The sequence below is a fragment of the Rissa tridactyla genome, chromosome 3, assembly GCF_028500815.1.
Source record: "Rissa tridactyla isolate bRisTri1 chromosome 3, bRisTri1.patW.cur.20221130, whole genome shotgun sequence".
In the NCBI taxonomy this organism is placed as follows: Eukaryota; Metazoa; Chordata; class Aves; order Charadriiformes; family Laridae; genus Rissa; species Rissa tridactyla.
In genome coordinates this window covers 44,287,804-44,305,208 of record NC_071468.1, presented here as the reverse complement: position 1 = coordinate 44,305,208, position 17,405 = coordinate 44,287,804, and the positions used below count along the sequence as shown (strand labels likewise).

General features: G+C 40.8%; 1 protein-coding gene across 2 annotated transcripts in view; it reads right to left on the bottom strand.

Moving 5' to 3' along the window:
- Positions 1–12,630, bottom strand: part of NID1 (nidogen 1) — a 48,211-nt gene extending 35,581 nt beyond the window's left edge. For both annotated transcript variants that reach the window (XM_054196060.1, XM_054196061.1), the window contains exons 1-5: positions 12,391–12,630; positions 4,729–5,028; positions 3,273–3,502; positions 2,278–2,705; positions 1,022–1,171 (exon numbers count right to left, since the gene is read on the bottom strand). In XM_054196060.1, coding sequence (XP_054052035.1) covers positions 1,022–1,171; positions 2,278–2,705; positions 3,273–3,502; positions 4,729–5,028; positions 12,391–12,594 — 1,312 coding nt within the window. In that variant the 5' untranslated portion in view covers positions 12,595–12,630. The remainder of the gene's footprint in view (positions 1–1,021; positions 1,172–2,277; positions 2,706–3,272; positions 3,503–4,728; positions 5,029–12,390) is intronic.
- Positions 12,631–17,405: the final 4,775 nt, after the last annotated feature.

Sequence of the window (17,405 nt, the reverse complement as noted above, 5' to 3'; positions counted from 1 at the left end):
CATACATATGTGCGTGCATGCGTGTGTGTTTTCATTATACAGATGACTAAGTGGCCAAGATTGCCTGAAGAGATGCCCTTTATCCTAAGTAACAATTTTGTCTGCATGGATAACTCCATAAACAGACTGAGATGTTACAGTCTCTCTGACAATAAGTGGCACAAAGAAACTTCTTTTGAAGATCACGCTTCATACCAATACCTACTGGATGTAAATTTGTTCATCCCCTATTAGAAGACTAATACCATTAGGTGTTAGAATAGGTTAGAATAAGAAGTCAATTATTGTATTTCTTGACTCAAAACAATTGACCATTTTAAGACTGTCCATGTTTTACAGAAGTGGCTACTTTGGATTGATAGTTTTCTTCTGTATGTAGTTTCCCATGTGTAAATTCAAATTCCATTGTCATTAGATCCTTTTTTTCTTTCTCTAGAAAATTCAAGTTTATGAACTGAAAGCTATGTAGTGAATTTTGCTTTCCTGCCTCATAAAACACGAAGTCTGCAGTCAGCTATTTTAGTTGTTGAAATGCATCTACACTCTTGAGTCAAGTCACTATGAGGATTACAAATGTATACATAAGAAATTCCTTTATAGATTTTACACAGGAACGAAGTTTAAATGGGTATCTAACAAAAATCTGGCATATTAGCCCTATAGTGAAGAAGATTAAGAGTCAGACAAAGAGGAGCCAAGCTCTTTAGTTTGATGATCAAAGTTAATTTGTTCCTCCCCTTTGAACTGTCCATTTCTAGAGTGGGGACCAAGTCAGATTATAACATGTTCATGACTAATTCTAGCAATAAACACTGGTAGTCATGTTAAAATGCATAATGCCTACAAGTGACCACCTAAAACAGTTTACTTCATCCAAAAAACCCATACCACTTTAGAAAGTATAGCTCTAAATATCACTGCAATGTATTGAAAGGTGAATCTTGCAAGAAGTATTTAACCACGTTGCCTCATTCAAGAATGAGTAACTGCTGCATATGTACCAAATTTTCAAAAAAGTTACCTTCTGCTACACATTGTTTGCCATTTCCTTTGTAACCCGGAATACAACTGCAACAAAATCCGTTGGGATAATCTTTGCAAATAGCATGAACAGAGCACTGGTGGCGGTTGTTAGCACAGGTCTCTTGGACATCTGTGTGGTAGCGGAACACTGCAGAAAATAAGATCAGACGCTTAACACCTTGTGTAACTACTATAGTATTCACATATCCCTGGTTTTGTTTAAAAATATCTCTAGACTAACTTGATTAGGTTTTTTTCATTTTCTCTTTGAGGAAAACAAACAATTGCAGCTGATTTTTGCTAACCTTGCAATATGCAAGTAACAGTCTACTATTTTGCAGAAAACATCAGGGCTTCAGATGTTAGAAAACTGTTCAATTCTACTGATTTCAGCAGATTTTTGTTAATACAGATCAGTTAAACTCTCTTGGTGAAACCAAATACACAATAATTGTAACCTGTCTTTGTTTCCAAACCAAAGCAAAACAGAGCCTTTCCAATCTCAGAACAAAACTCATCAGTACAGTACCCAGGACCAGGCACCGATTGATGCACCCTGTCATCCTAAGTGGCTTACCCTAAATTTCATGGAGACAGCAATTCTCACATCTGCTTCAAGGAACAATTAACATCTGGGAAGTCAGTCACACTGACTTTTCTACAAACACTTCCTCAGAAGTTAGAATCCTTAATCCCACCCTTGTAAAACTTAAGGCCATGAAACCCTAGCCAACAATTTTTACAGCAGTTACTATTCCCAACCTTTGTTAAATCACCTGTATTCAGTAACGTATCTATGAAAGGAAATAAGCTAGGTTTCAGTAGAACTGATCATAAAATCCTTACCAGGAGCAGTCACTTAATGCAGCTACTAAACTTAAGATCATACCTTTAGCAGTAGTCCTGGACAAAAGAGAAGGGGAAATCTGTTGCTGCTAAGAATGTATCAGTTTTAGGAACACAATTATCCCGATAGGAATCTCTCCTTAGGAGAGATTCAGGTTCCACAGACACAGAGTAAATGTGCTCTACTGTGAGCACCAGTTTACTAGACTGGCGAGATCCGAATCTGAGGTGACATCCAAGTTAACTACCTTGATGAATAACACAAATTTATTACACGTGTCCAGATTTTTACATATGAAGGTAGTGAGAAGGGAACAGATTATTCCTTTAGTAGTTCGATTTCTTGCACACCTCTTTTTTTGCAGCTTATTCATCTTAGAAGCATCCAAGCTGTACAAAAGACCTTACCTATACCAGTTTCATCAAATTCTTCCACATCTATGACTTGGGGTTGCTGTGGGGGGAACTGCTGGACATGGAACTGGCGAGGTGGAGCTTTTGCTGTCGGGAAATCTTGATGACTGTAAAAAGACTCAGTCGAAGGTGTTCCTGTTACGTCTTGGTATGAAGTCAGAAAGTCTTCTGCAGCTACCTGAGGAACACTGTACGTAACGTGGTGCTGATCCTCTTCTGTGCTGTCTGTACTACTGGTGACATACTGCTGTCTTATTTCAGTGGAGCCATAGTCTGACATAAATGGTTTTGAAGTCATCTCCTGGTCTTGTTCGTTGGACTCCAGGCTCTCCAAAACATTGTTGATCTTGGCAGGCACAATACTGTCAGATGAGCTACCAATCTCAAACACCCAGACACCCTGTATCCCAGCATTGCTGCTTCTGTCAAAGAGAAGCACACACCAAATCAAAATGATCAAGGACAAATTGTGTGGTATTGCTACCCTACACAAAATGTTACCCTTCACTGAGAAATATCAAGACAAAACTGTCAAATTATCTTATCTACATAATTATCTACAGGTACAGTTTATTCAGCTATAAACACCCCTGACAGTTTGGATAGCATTTTTTCTCCACACCCAGAGCTCTCTTCTTGAGAGTTTCTAGCCTTCTTGTCTCCAAACTGATGGGAACAAAAGGAGATCTTTGAACCACAAAGATCTTGTGAACACTTACTAGAACCTTCTAAGTCATTCCCTTTCCTCCTTTTTCACTTTTTCTTTCAAAATAAAAACAGTTAAAGTCTTAAGTGGTCCTATTTTTAGAAGGGCTAAGTATACAGCAGCTCATACCAGTGACAATGGAACTATGGACTTTTGACAAATATTTCTCATGCAATGGCTAAAGGGATCTTATTTTTTCCCATTGACTCATGCCACAATTAAAAAAAACCCATGGAACTCCTTGTTGTTTTCTTGAGGAGTTTATACAAACTAAAAAGCATACCTGTGCAGGTTTCTAATGCTGTCTTCGTCATTAGCAATGACATTGTAGGATCCTGGCTTTTCCCAAAAGTAGTAATTTGTAGAGGCTTGACTAAAGCCAACCATAGCAGGGATCCTTCCATCATCATTCTTGGAGTATGTACTATAAAACTCCAAACTATCTTCTGGATAAAGGAAAATAGCATAGGAACTGGAGTCAGAAGAGGCTAAAACAGCCTGGAATGTGTTCCTCTGTGGAAAAAATTTAACATCCATTTACTCATGGAAAAATAATCAAGATAGACAACTGAATAACGTTTTTTTAAACACAAAGTCAAAATCCACATTTCCATCACACAAAATGCATAATGTACTTCCTAGGAGAAATCAGTATTATGCAAGCTTATGTCTTGCTACAGAATTTTTAACTTTAGCATGCATAAACACTAAAAAAGCAAGCATTATCAATGGTAAGTTTATCTGTTAGGAAATAGCCAGAGCAGCTGCCTAAAACATAACTATTCTGAGTTCTGTAACATGCATAGGATGCTATATCATCTCCTTAAAATAAAAAGACTGATATGCTAGACTACACAGAAAAAAAATCTGTAAACAGAATATTTAAAGAATAGTTCAAGTTTCACGTTACTGCAAGTGTCTTTTCCTGTAGCAACACTCCTACATACTGTAGGAAACAACAAGACATCAGCTATTCGTTGCTACCAGAGTGCAGAATCATTACTGTGAACACAATAGTTGTGTCAATTTAGGCATAAGAAATTAATCTTTGACAAAATAAGATTTACTAAGTTGTGGTAATGTTCTCAAGTTTAATATTCTGTGAGCAGGCTCATCAGCTGGGATAATTATGGTGCATAAAATTACATATCTTTGCAGGTTAGTACCTAACATGGTTTAAAAAGGGAAAAATAGTTTGCAAGCAATATAAAAAAATAACCTCTAACTGCTTCTTCATTCAATACTAGCTACAAAGCATGACCCTTTTGTGAATGCAAAGTCATCTGTCCAAAAGGGATTCACGGTCTGAAGTTCCTATTAGTCCATAGACCTACCAGATTTTGGGATAGGAATAGTTTGATGTCAAAATGACTTAAGAATCTGTAGAAAAATGCAAGCCAACTGGATTATATTATACAGAGGACAAGATACCCTATTATTTCAGTTACTGCCACATCACACGTAACATTCAAAGTAAGAGTTGTCAGGGAATACAAAGAAATCATCTATGTGGATTAAAGCATTTTCTTTTGAATGAATAAAATACTGTAAAATAAAAATCAAGTAACAATTCTGGAAACTCCTATTTTGCATAGCCTTTTCAACAACAAAATATGTTCTTAACTGTACAGGACTCACTTAAACACAAAGGAATTCAAGCCTTCAAAACAACAGGTTCTGATGTTACATTTCAGCTGAACATGTGTCTAAGATGTCTTAAAGATCTGATTAACATTCACCTTTTCTTCCAAAGCTTGATGTTCTCCCGGTGCCTGGTAAGGACCCACGAGCTTCCAGGTAACAATGACAACACTGCTGGGATCAAAAGTAGTCCCGGGAAAACCTCTTTTGATATAGTCTGATGCAAGTTGCAAGACATCTGAGGATGAATCTTCTCTGTAATACACATTTCCACGTCCACCAGTTGTGTCCAGGTCAGCCATAAAAGGAGCAATAGCTCCAAAACTGACTGGGAACTGACCAAGATATTTTTCTTCACTTGAAGGTTCATTCACTGCAATAATCCCATTAGTGGCAACCTAATAAAAAGGTGAAAGTTGTAAAATAGATACTGTTCATATGGCTGTCTCCCACACCTATGTGCTCTAAATCACAGTATTTTCATTGCATTTCCAAAAGAAATCGAGTCAAAAGTCAGCCTTCTATTTGTAAAGTAACTGAGTTTTTCCAAGTTTTTGTTTTGTATCCAATGTCAGGAGTCCTGGGATTTCCGTTGCCCAAAACCAGAGGACTACTTTATGGATAGACCAACCTTTTTTCCCTAGATAAAGATTTTAGCTATTTAATTTTCAGATGCTTAGTGCCTCTTCTAACAAAGATATATATAACTACCACATTTCACAGGTTTCCAAGTCTTTCTTAGACCAAGAACCAGCACAACCCCTCTGTGAGTTCTGTGAAGAATTGTGTACAGACCCTCCCAGATGACCAAAAAGCCCTTCTCTCTTTTACCTGTTACTCTCACAAAGTCCAGTTTTGCAACAGCATGACTGGGGATGGGAAGGATGAAACAAGTGTTTGCAACAGTTACTTTTTCAGTTAACCAGTGAGCTAGATTCTTACCACGTCTAAAGCAGAGTGCATTATAGAGAAGCTGTATCAAAGTCATAGCACACCCCCTGGGAATATGGACTTCTACCATGAAGGCAGAGGAGGATGCTTAATCTGGACAGTTTAGAAAGCTGCCCATTCCTAAGAAAGACTGCTGTCAATAAAAAAAAAAATGGGGGGGGGGGGGGAGGGAAGCGCGGAAGGGAGGAGAAACTGAACAGCTCTCTCTTGTGCCACAGACACATGCCACTCACGACACAACAGGCTATGTCATTCTCATGAAAACCTGGTTAGGGCGTCAGGATGCAAGCGGGTCAGTTGAGCTTTCCTTGCTACTACAGCAGCGCCCCTGAAGCTGATAGAACTTCTGAGCAACAAACTAATCCACACATAGATGCCCCCACAAAAACCTGCTCTGTGCTTAAATATTTTAATAGCTTGAGTGAAAGTCTTCTGTGAAGATGTACAGATTTCTCTTTGCCTGGCCAGGACTGCTCTAATTTTCACTTCACTACAACCATTCTCCTAGTAACTTCTCTGCTACTGTGCAAGGTTGACTGCAACAAGCTGCTGCTCACTCTTAAGATATGCTGTGAGCACAGCTCCTGTACCGCAGGCTATAAAGGCAAGGAGACAGAATTTCTACAGTAGATATAGGCCACCCTGTAAACTCCCTTGCAGCTGAGTGCCCTGACACAGTCCTACGGAAAACTGGCTTTGTTACTTGAAAAGTAATTAGTAAGCGTTAACATATAGGTGAATCTCTTGGTCTGAAAATGCATATATACTGGCTCAGCAAGATTTAACTGGTCAGTGAGTCACTGCCAACCACCTTTGACTAAAAATGACATAAATGGATACATGCAGGTAGATGCCAGGGCATATCCAAGTGTGACAGCCAAACTCCCTTGGCAAACCGGAGCCGACTCACACACACACACAGAAGCAGCAAGCAAGACTATACGTGTCAGGTCTTGAGGGAACACATAAACTGCTCACACACAGCTTTTTGTCCTGAGCCCTTCTTCCAGACGTGTATGTCACTGTATGAATCAGACACATACAAGTGTATTTCCAAGAGTTTGACTACCTGATAACAGGACACATCTGACTACCTGCAGGCAGCCAGGCACTCACCACTCTGGAGTTGCTGCCACACAGGCAGATGACTCAGAAAGGGACAGAGGTCCCAAAACTGGCACCACAAGCTATGAAACTAAAACTACAATCTCTCAGAGATTTATCTCACTCATTGCAAGTCCAAGAAGAACAAACTGCTGCTGGATCTTTTCATATGGTCAAGGTGTTCACAACGTTACAGAACGTCTATGAATGTTTGGAAGAGGGTCAGAATGGCCACCGTGACTCAGACCACAAGGCCATCTAGCCCAGTTGTCAGTCCCCAACCATACCTGGTAGCTTACAGATTCAGCAGAACAAGAGAAGGACTTGCATGTACTCTTCCAACCAGCCTCCAACCACATTCAGCTCGAGGGACTCCCTGTGGTTTGACTGTTTATTCATCCTCAGTGGATCTCCTTCACATATTTGTTAAGTCTTCCCTTCAACACATATAAACTTTATGCATCCACAAAATCCCTTAAAAAGGAAATCCACAGATCTGTGACTCATACTCTGAGGTCTCCCCTACTTTTGTTTGTTTTCAGTCTGGCTCTCAGCTTCATTTGATGGTCCCTAGTTTTTGTATTTGAGATGTACAGTCAAATCCTGCCCGCTCTCTCCCCCTATGCAATTTCTTCTCCAGAATGAAGACCCCAAGCCTATTCATGTACTCCCTGTATAAGAGCTGTTCCCTGTCTCTGGTCATTCTCCTCTTCTCCAAATTTTAATTCCGCTTTTCTACTATATACGTTTGGAAACAAGGAGGCCAGTACTACGTATATTCTTCAAGACACAAAGAAACTGTGGGCTGTGCAAGCCTGCCAGGGGTGTTGGCTACATACATCTTGGCAACATCCTTTAAACTCTGGACCACCATTACTACCACTATGTAGACCAAATCAGAAAAAGTGTAGTATGGGAACTTGTACTACAAATCACTCCTTCATACAGCACACACCTATACCTTGAACCCTCCTTTGGCTACCCAGGGGGTCAGAGCGTGCTCCCTGCCACAGGCTAGTGGGCAGTCAGCTTGGTATATAACTGGATAATGGTTAGCAGGAACCATTAGCTGAACTTAACAAATAGTACATACAGTATATCAGAATTTACTTTAAAAATGGCTTGACATATGCTGACTGTATTGTCTGCAGATGTATAATTTCATTAGCTGCTACAGCTGAAAAACAGTAAAAAAGTTAAGATCATGTAAAAAATGGGAAGTTGGCTTTATGCATGAACATATATCTAAGATATATAAACAGTATATAATCTGCACAAGCATGATGGGAATTCAGGTCATGTTAGAAAGGGTGGGAGAAGCTGCATATTGTGATTTTTTTTTCCTTTAATCATTTTTAACTTAACAGTGGCTACAGATCTTAAGGTGAACTATGAATTTTAGGAACACAGGACTAAAAAGATAGCATGGGTTAGCCCAGTGTAGACCCTGCAGTTGCAGGCAGATGTGCAACAGAGATCTCATCCAGAAAGGTTCCCAGAACTTCTATAACATCTGTACACTAGAAAATGCCTCATATTCCTCTAAAGCAAAGCTAAAATTTACCCTAAAAATGAAAAGCCACCAATTATACTACACCACTGGATTTCAGTAGGGAGTATGGTGGGCATTAAGACATTTTAGCAAGGAGACACGCTCTACCTTTCAAGTAATAGATTTAGAGTAAATTAAAAGGTTTGCCCTTCCTTCTCCTTGCTTATGCATTTTGTACACAAGCACCCCTACTCCCACTCCAAATCCTCTTGTGAGAGATGACTGGTGTTTGAAGTATTTTAAACAAATTCCATGCTCTTCATCAGATTTGGTGTGTGCAGACTTTGTGGCTGCATGGTCCGCCATTTATGGCGGAGATTAAAATAACATTAAGAGAAAATACAATCAGGACTAGTTAATACTACAGAACAAAGTAGATACCAGGAGAAATGACCTACCATTTGGCCTTCCTCTTTTCACCTATTAGGGGCATGCTTCTGACTATTAATTTCCTATCTTTCTAAAAGCTTAAATGCAACAAATATTTTGATTAAGGAGATGCAAAAATGCCAACCCCATTTTAATTTGTTTGTAGTTTATAAATGAGATAGATAGTTCAATTTTAAATCTTAAGAGACTGTTTGATTGCAAGTACTGTATCACCCAGAAAACATTTGCAAGCCATTAAATGAAAATAAATACACAAACTGCTCACTTTGTGAAGAGATTTTTAGTGTAGAGAAAGAACATAAACAGAAAAAATGGGTTTAATTTTCAGATTTAAGAATACATTTATATTGACAAAGATGGTGAATAGTACGATTTAACTTCACCCTGTTCTTTTTAAGGTCACACAGCCAAAATAAGGAGAAGTAATTTAGGGTGAGTACTGGGTGTCATTAAAGTATCGTTCCTGTCAAAAGGGAAAGAGAAAAAAAAAAAAAAGCCTCAGGTGGGCGTTGTCTAAAGACCAGCTGTACTGTACATCTTTCCTTTTAGGGTATAATAGTATTTAACTTGACAGGAACTAACACAAATGTATTTTTAGCATGTTAAACTTCTGGATTACACACATAGTTAACATACATTTGTGGCTTGTAGCAGAACAAATCACACATGCTCTATTACGGGTCCACCCTGAAAAAACAAGTGAGGAGAAGGAAGTACAAAGTACTTCTATTGAAAGAAAAAGCGTAGCTGTGTATAACAAAAATTAAAGTTTCCAACAAATTAGGTATTTTCCCCTGTTCAATTACTAGGCATTTTGAGGACTTGAATATTTCTGAGTAAGAGAGTTTAGAAAAATTGAATTTATTTGTATAATGAAGTGCCAGTTGACTTAAAGCAGTAAAATTTTCTAATATAAACATGATCAACTATTAATTTAGGAAGTTAATAAAAGTAACAATTAACAAATTGATCCAAGCTCTTAAAGGACTCTGATTCTTCCCTAAAAGGAAGTAACCCCTAATCCGTTAGATTTTCCACATCTGTGAGCCCTAGTGTAAACTGAAAAAAACTTAATAAAAGTGTGCTATTAAAACAAATATATCAGTATGGGTTAATGACAGGATTCAATGTCACAAAACTTGCATAGGAAAACACCATATTGAAGATTACAGTATGTGAAGTCTGTTTCCACTTATAGTAAATAAAAGTTCTCTCTTCTGTCTGTGAAAAAAAAAAATGTTCTGTTGCCAGGGATTTTATGACAAGTTGATACTAAACAATTGTTCTTCAGAACTCCTTGCCTTTTTATTCATGTGTAAAGCTAACTCAAACAACTCAGCTTCTCAACTGTTGTAAAAAATAGAGAACTCACGTAAATTTTCATAGAATCATAGAATCATTCAGGTTGGAAAAGACCCTTGGGATCATCGAGTCCAACCATCTACCCCCCTCTACAAAATCTCCCCTACACCATATCCCTCAACACCACATCTAAACAACTCTTAAACACATTCAGGGATGGTGATTCAACCACCTCCCTGGGCAGCCTTCAGCTGATTGAAGGCAAAACTTGCAAAAATCAAATACCCACAAATTAAGATAAGTTTATCACATTATCCTGATGAACCATACAGAAAGATGTATTTCATCACAACTCAAAACCTGATCCAGGAATTCCTTGAAGTATTATGATGTATTTCCACCGATACCACATGTTAATAGTATCAGCTTGACAATATTTACTATCAACTAGCAATACTTTGGTAAATTCTGCTTACTGAATAACATCATAGAGCTTAATAAGGACTCACTGCCAATATACAATAATACTGTGTATTCTGAAAGTGCCATTAAAACTGCTCAATACCTTTCCTTAACAAGTATACTTCTCCTTTCACTACTCCCATACAGTTCGTACTGTGCTTCTGATTTGCAATACTTGTGGCAGATTAAATGCAAGTTAAAAGCCTCTGCATATTATGTAGACTGATACTGAAATACCATTCATTATCAGATTTCGCCTATATTAAAATTGCCCATCCATAGTACTGAGTAATTATGCTGCAACAGCTCTAAAAGCGATTCTTGAATAGCCTCTATGTGAGTATTCTTCCAGATGAAAACTAACTAGAAGCGTTCCTGTTTTATGGCACGGGCAAGTAACAAGATCATTAAATTAAAGAAACCTAGTGTTGTTAACCAATTTACTGCTCCTTGAAAACTCTGTTCCCTTTCTGTCACTTATCTGACACGTTACTTGTTATCTTTGCTTCTCAGTGACTAGATACACAGGCCGCTATCTTTGGAGAATATGTCTGTGCTTCAAGAAGTGTATTTTTTACTTGGGTTGGCTAATCAGTGACCAAACTTTGAGTGTGGAAGACAAGACAATGAACTAAGGGTCAAACTGAAGTCTGAACTCCACTTAGTACTTGTGAATTACTTAATCTTTATTGCCAGCCTAAGTTAACAACACCCAGGCATAACCTGAATCCCTCAAAATTTTGGATTGCAGATGTGATTTCAAGATTTATCTAGGTAGGGGCAGTGTGGACAATGAAAAAGAGCACAACTTAAGTGGCAGAACTAATATAATTCAGTGTAATGCAAGCACGTCAAATCTTCAGTGAATACTCATAAAACAAACTCAAGTACATGGAAACTACATCAGATTTTGAATGACTGCAGCCACATGGGGTCTAGTTTCCCAAGTATCTCCATGTAGATTAGTTCCCAAAGTTGCTTGTGAGATGCGTGGTGCACATTGATTTATTTGGACATGGAGGTGGGTTTTAATTCGATCAGACTAATATACTAAACTAAACTAAATACGCTGCACCTTCCCTACTAAGACCTTTCTAAATACGCTAGTTAGCACCTTCAACTGCCAGGGTAGATGAGGCTTCAGGGGAAAAGAGGCAATGATAAAACAGCCAGTACTCTTGCAGCATTCTGAAGACATGCTGCCATTTAAACATTTTTTCTGTCTGCTTTTGAGCAGCTCTGCTACAGACAATCTGTTTTCAATCCCACCTTCATATACCAAACGTCCTCCATTAGCTATAAACATGCACGCACAACTCCGGGATGCAGATTCTGCTATGAGACACGCACACACAGTCTGCCTGGAGCTCAAAGCCTGCAATTGCTCTGGAGGCTGATTTCCCCTGCCCAAGAGACCTTTCAGCAATGAGCATCTGAGAATGCCCAAGACATTAAGGGTCAGAATAGCCCTCTCAGTGCTAAGAGGTGCAAGTCTTGGACATGTCAGGCTGCTGGCTAGACATGCATAGTTTCAGTTTTGTGACTTTGGCATGCTGAAGCACACAAAACATAAACCACGACCAGGATGTTTCTTAGCTGGACATACGCCCTATGCGGGAGCACAGAAAACGGCTGGGGATGGTGTTCACTCTGGATAATCGATTATATTCTCTTTACCCTCCTGCTGCCTGTTGCATTGCCTCCTCAGACTGCGTGCATTGCAAAGAAACAGCAACAGCCACAGTGTGAGAGAGGAACTAACATGGCCCGATATCTGACTGAACGCAACTGGAACAATTACGGGCTTTGGACCGACCTCTGACCACGGCGCTCACACAACTGACGTGAAACCCAACAAGCACCATAGCGCATCAACCCAAACCCAGGCAGCACCGCGGCGAGAGGCGACAAGCCCCCGCGGTGAGCCCCCAACAACCGCCTTTCCGACTCTCCTGCAGCCCGGAGCGGGTCACCGCGCCCTCCCCGGTCCCGCACTCACGTAGAGGGAGCGGACGGCGGCGCCGTAGAAGTGCAGCGCCGTGCTCAGTTCCAGCGCCGCCGAGCGCGCATCGTCCCCGGCTTCCAGCGCGGCGTCGCCGCTCTCCTCCCCGTGGGGCAGCAGCGACAGCCGCTCGGCGGGCAGCGCCAGGGGCAGTGCTAGGGCTAGCAGCACCCAGCGCGGGCAGCTCTGCGCGGCGGGCATCCCGGCGGCTCCCGACCCCACGGCGGCGCCGTCCCGCCGCTATAAACACGGGCAGCGGGGCCGGCCGGGCCGGGCCGGGCCAATGGCTGCGCGGGGGGCGAGCGGGACCCGCCGCCCCACGGCGGGGCGACCCCGGCACGGCTCCGCCCCAACCCGCCCGCCCGCCGCCGGGACCCCCGGGGCCCGCTCCCACAGCCCAGAGCCGCGGGGCGGGGGGTGGGGGTGTCCATGTCGGCTCGGGGTTTGGCCCGCCGCCTCCGGGAGCGAAGCGGGGTTAGCTGCGGCGCAGGGGGCTGTCCGGAGACCCATCCGCCTCGGGCATCAGAGCGTACCGCTTGTGGGGTGAGGATCCGGGGAAGCGAAATCGGTGCGGGGCTGCAGGCGTCCGAGAGATGTTTTCAAAGGTACGGCTCCCTCCCAGGAGCGGTGGGGTTTCTGGCATTGGGAAATGTGCACTCTTCCACACAGTATCTTCCGCCATCGTGGCAACGGGTAACGTGCTGAAACGAAGTACCAAAATCAACGTGAAACAAAAATACGAATCTCTGTGCTGTCTTCTGAAATCATTTTGACACTAGGTGCTTATTACCGGGGGGAAATGAAGAAATACATCTGAATGTTTCTCATAAATTAACACCATCAATGTCAGAGCTGCATTTGATTGTAAAATAAAACAAACAAACACAAAAACAACAACAAAAAAAACCCCAAAACCAAAAAAACAACCACCAAATCTGTAAAATGAAAACTTACTGATTATATGAGATACATAGAAAAGAAATATGGGATAGCCAGATACATTCTTTCTGACTATGTCTTGTTTTATAGCCTAGTCCTGCTCCCAAGAAACACTCAGAAGCAAGTGATATATTTCATACATTTTTCCTAAAGCTTCCAAGTGAAGACAGCAGTGTTTAAGGATTAAATCTTGACCAGTAAAGTGTATGCTGTGATATTTCCACAGAATGTTTATATGGCAGAAAATCATCTGAGGGAAGGCAGCTGAAATGCTACCCACATGCTTTTTACATGGCCTTTTACTTTTCTTTAAACACCGGCTCATTTTTTTGGTAAGAAAACATAATTTTGCATTTGGCGAATTGCAAGTGCACAAGACATTCTGGGGTAGAGCTATAACCATGCCTATCAAAAAGAGAGAAACACATCTGTATATCTAATCACCCTTCATAGAATCATAGAATGGTTTAGGTTAGAAGGGACCTTAAAGATCATCTAGTCCCAACCCCTGCCCTGGGCAGGGACACCTCCCACTGGACCAGGCTGCTCGAAGCCCTATCCAGCCTGGCCTTGAACACTTCCAGGGATGGGGCATCCACAGCTTCCCTGGGCAACCTGTTCCAGTGCCTCACCACCCTTACTGTAAATAATTTCTTCCTAATACCTAATTTAATCTACCCTCTTCCAGTTTAAAACCATTACCCCTCATCCTATCACTACACTCCCTGATAAAGAGTCCCTCCCCATCTTTCCTGTAGGCCCCCTTTAGATTATTATCACTAGCAACTATTTACAATTGACTTCTATATTTCAGTGAAAACAGCCGCTGAGAGGTGGTGGTCTGGGAGGAAGACAAGTCTTCTCTCCACACAACTCAGATCTCGCTGTATTTTCACCTGCAACTTCTTTCCATATTTTCAGAGCCTGTCAAATAGTAACTGGTGGATTCAGGTATATCTGGCTAACCACTGCTACAAAAGTAGCCTCTTGGCTGGATCACCACCATATCTGAGCACAGCCATGTCCACAAAGATGCCTCAAGGTACGCAGCTGAGATATCTTTCTCCTTGTTTGACAAATGGATACTTAAACTACAAACAGTTAAGCAAACCATAACTTCTTCCCCACATTGTGTACATTGGTGTACTACCAACAACAAAATCATCCTCCCATTACAACCTCCCCTCTCCAGCATAAGCCTATTTCCAAACCTGCAGAACCTAAAGGCAACATGTGCTTGTGCAATGCAGCTCCACAACCAAGAGAAAGCCTACATTAAACCCCATAACACCTCCACAACCACATTCACACTCCAGAAATACACATTCACAACATAAAAATTTCATTTTTGTTAGGCTTGAAGTTTTCCACGGTCACATTTTCCCTCAATACAAAAGTCAACCTCAACCAGAGGAAGATACAAGCACAACAAGAAGAAAGCTCTGAGAGGATAATATTTTCCTGTCAGATCCACATGTCTTCCTAGTATTATGTCCAGAATTTGGAGGATGAGGACCACTGGGAAACCAGAAAATTGCTGTAGGAAATCTGAAATCTATTTGAAAGCTTAAGAGTTAAGTATCTACATCTGCATGTTTAAAACACAGAGTAATAGCTGTGTTATGGTAAATCCTTTGTCCATTAGTCAGTATATTGTGATTGTTTAGTCTATTTTACCTTAAGAGGATTGCAGTGTTTCTGTTGTAGTTGAGTAAGTTTACCTTGTATGCAGCTCCACGTTGAGGAGTAATGAGAATTGTTAGTTGTAAGACTAAAAAAATATTTCTAGTTGTCCTTTCTAACATTTTCAATAATGTCCTGAAAAAGGAATGGAAAAGCATGCTTACATACAATGTAATTAATTGTGAGACTTTAATTGCTAACACCAACCAGAATGGAGAACGCAAAACTCTTCAGCAAGACTTAGGAAGGGAAGAAATGCATTCAGATGCAAATTGGAATATCACCAGCTAACACACCATTGAGAAAAATCTTCCAGAACATTGCTAGTAAATGCCAAGAACATCACATTTTCAATGGATCATATATCAGATATGACAGCGTTTTACAAAGCATCAGCATCCCCAGAGCAGCCACTGAGACACTGTACAACAAATGAGCAGGTTTTATTGTGTTACAAGGAGGTAGTGACATTTTCTAAAGGGATTTAATGACACTGCTTTTCCAGAAATTGCTTGTGAGATCAGCCATCTCACAGAAAATTCACCACTGGAGACAATTCAGAGTGAAACACAAAAAAAAAAGATCAGAGGACCAGAGGGAGTGATGTATAAGGAATTGTTAAAGAACAGAACATGTGTACTTGGCTAAATTATAATGGGGAGGAGATTTGATTAACATCTTCCGTCAAAGTACCTTCAATCCAAATATCTGATGAGTGCTACCAAACAGATGAGGAATTATATGGGTGAGCTTGAGGAGTACAGGTAAGTAGGAGATCAAAGCAACTAAAAGAAGCCATGAAACCAAGTATCAGAAAATGCTTCCTTAGCATGGAGTCTATTTTCAGAGAAATCACAGATTAGGCATAGTGGAAGCAGAACGACAGAAAGCTTTGGGTAGTCCAACACTAGGTTGGTCAGATTACTAAACAACAGACCTTAAGGAATAATTCTGTATTTGATCATAGGACAAGACAGCCCAACAGATTTTGACCTGAGTTTCTATGTTTATATGGTACTAAAATAGCTCACAGTTACACATATATTTGAAAACTTCTACGGCCTACATGTCATGAGATTTGGAAAAGGGGATTGCAGATACTGTGACTCTCCTGACCTTCTCAAGCTCCTGCTGAGGTTCTATGAACAGGGAACAGGGAGCTAGTGTCCCTTTGCTGGCATTACTGGAGGAAGGAAAGTAATGCCCTGGGCCCCTCATGATCATCTGCTGTCCAAAGATGACAAAGCATTCTAGTGGATGGATCATCAAACGACAGAGTAACCATGTGGTAACAAACTGGAAAGAATTGAGCATTTGGGATAATGACAGGAAAGAATAGGACTGAGGTCTGCTGAGAAGGAGCGCATTTTTTAGAGAGACAAGGTCATGGGAATCAGAGGGTCACAAGCAAAAGCAAGGCTTGCAGGAAGATCATGGAGCAAGCATCATAAATTTAAATCACTCTGTCTTGGAACTTAATGTTCATTGTTCATTAGAGTGAAACAGGATGAGATTCCCTCTGTAACTCTACATGAGCCTGTATCACTTGGAAGTTACAAGACTCAGGAACAACTTCAAAAAAGCATAAGTTTGCGGCAGAACTCTACAGAAACAGACTAATTTTAAAGCATTTAGATGTTCTTGCAAAGACATGCACATGAAGGGCAATATTGTACCTCGCCCTCTGCATTAGTGCAGGGTACAGAAGACTGTGGAATCCCTTCTTTTTCTCTCATTTGGAGAACTTACAGGGAAACTAAAGGACAAGCTCCTTGGGAACTCATATCCTGTTCTGGATAACAGCCGGGCAAGAATGGGGATGTGTTAACACTTGGCCAATGACCTGCTCAGTATGGAAGAGATATACTGCTGCAATAAAATGGTGCACAGCAGTAACAGATTAGTAACTGCCTGGAGCAGGGCAAGCAGCATGGGAGAGACAGTATCTCTCAGGCCCTTCCTACATCTGGTGCAAGGACGAACTGTTTACATTTCTAGGGTTACCTTCATCTATTTCTAAGTCTCATTATTAGAACTGATGACTATATTAATAAGCGGCAGAAAAGAAATAACCATGGAGGAAGTTACGCAGTAAAGTTATGCTTATACAGAAGCATGAACACTCCTTCACCCCAGTTTATAACTTAAGAAAAATGCAACGGAAAATGGAACAGAAAAATATCAGCATCACGGAAACTGGCTAGATAAATAAAGCAGCCTTACAATCCTCTCATCTGCCATGCAGTCACATGAAAAACATGTCGCTTTTTATCTTTTTTATATTTTATCAAAATATCCTTCTTAAATCTTAATGCTTGTTCTCTTTCAAGAATAGAGTGTCTAACCCAGTAAGAATACTAGGACTTCTCTGCAGTAAGAGAGTTGTATTA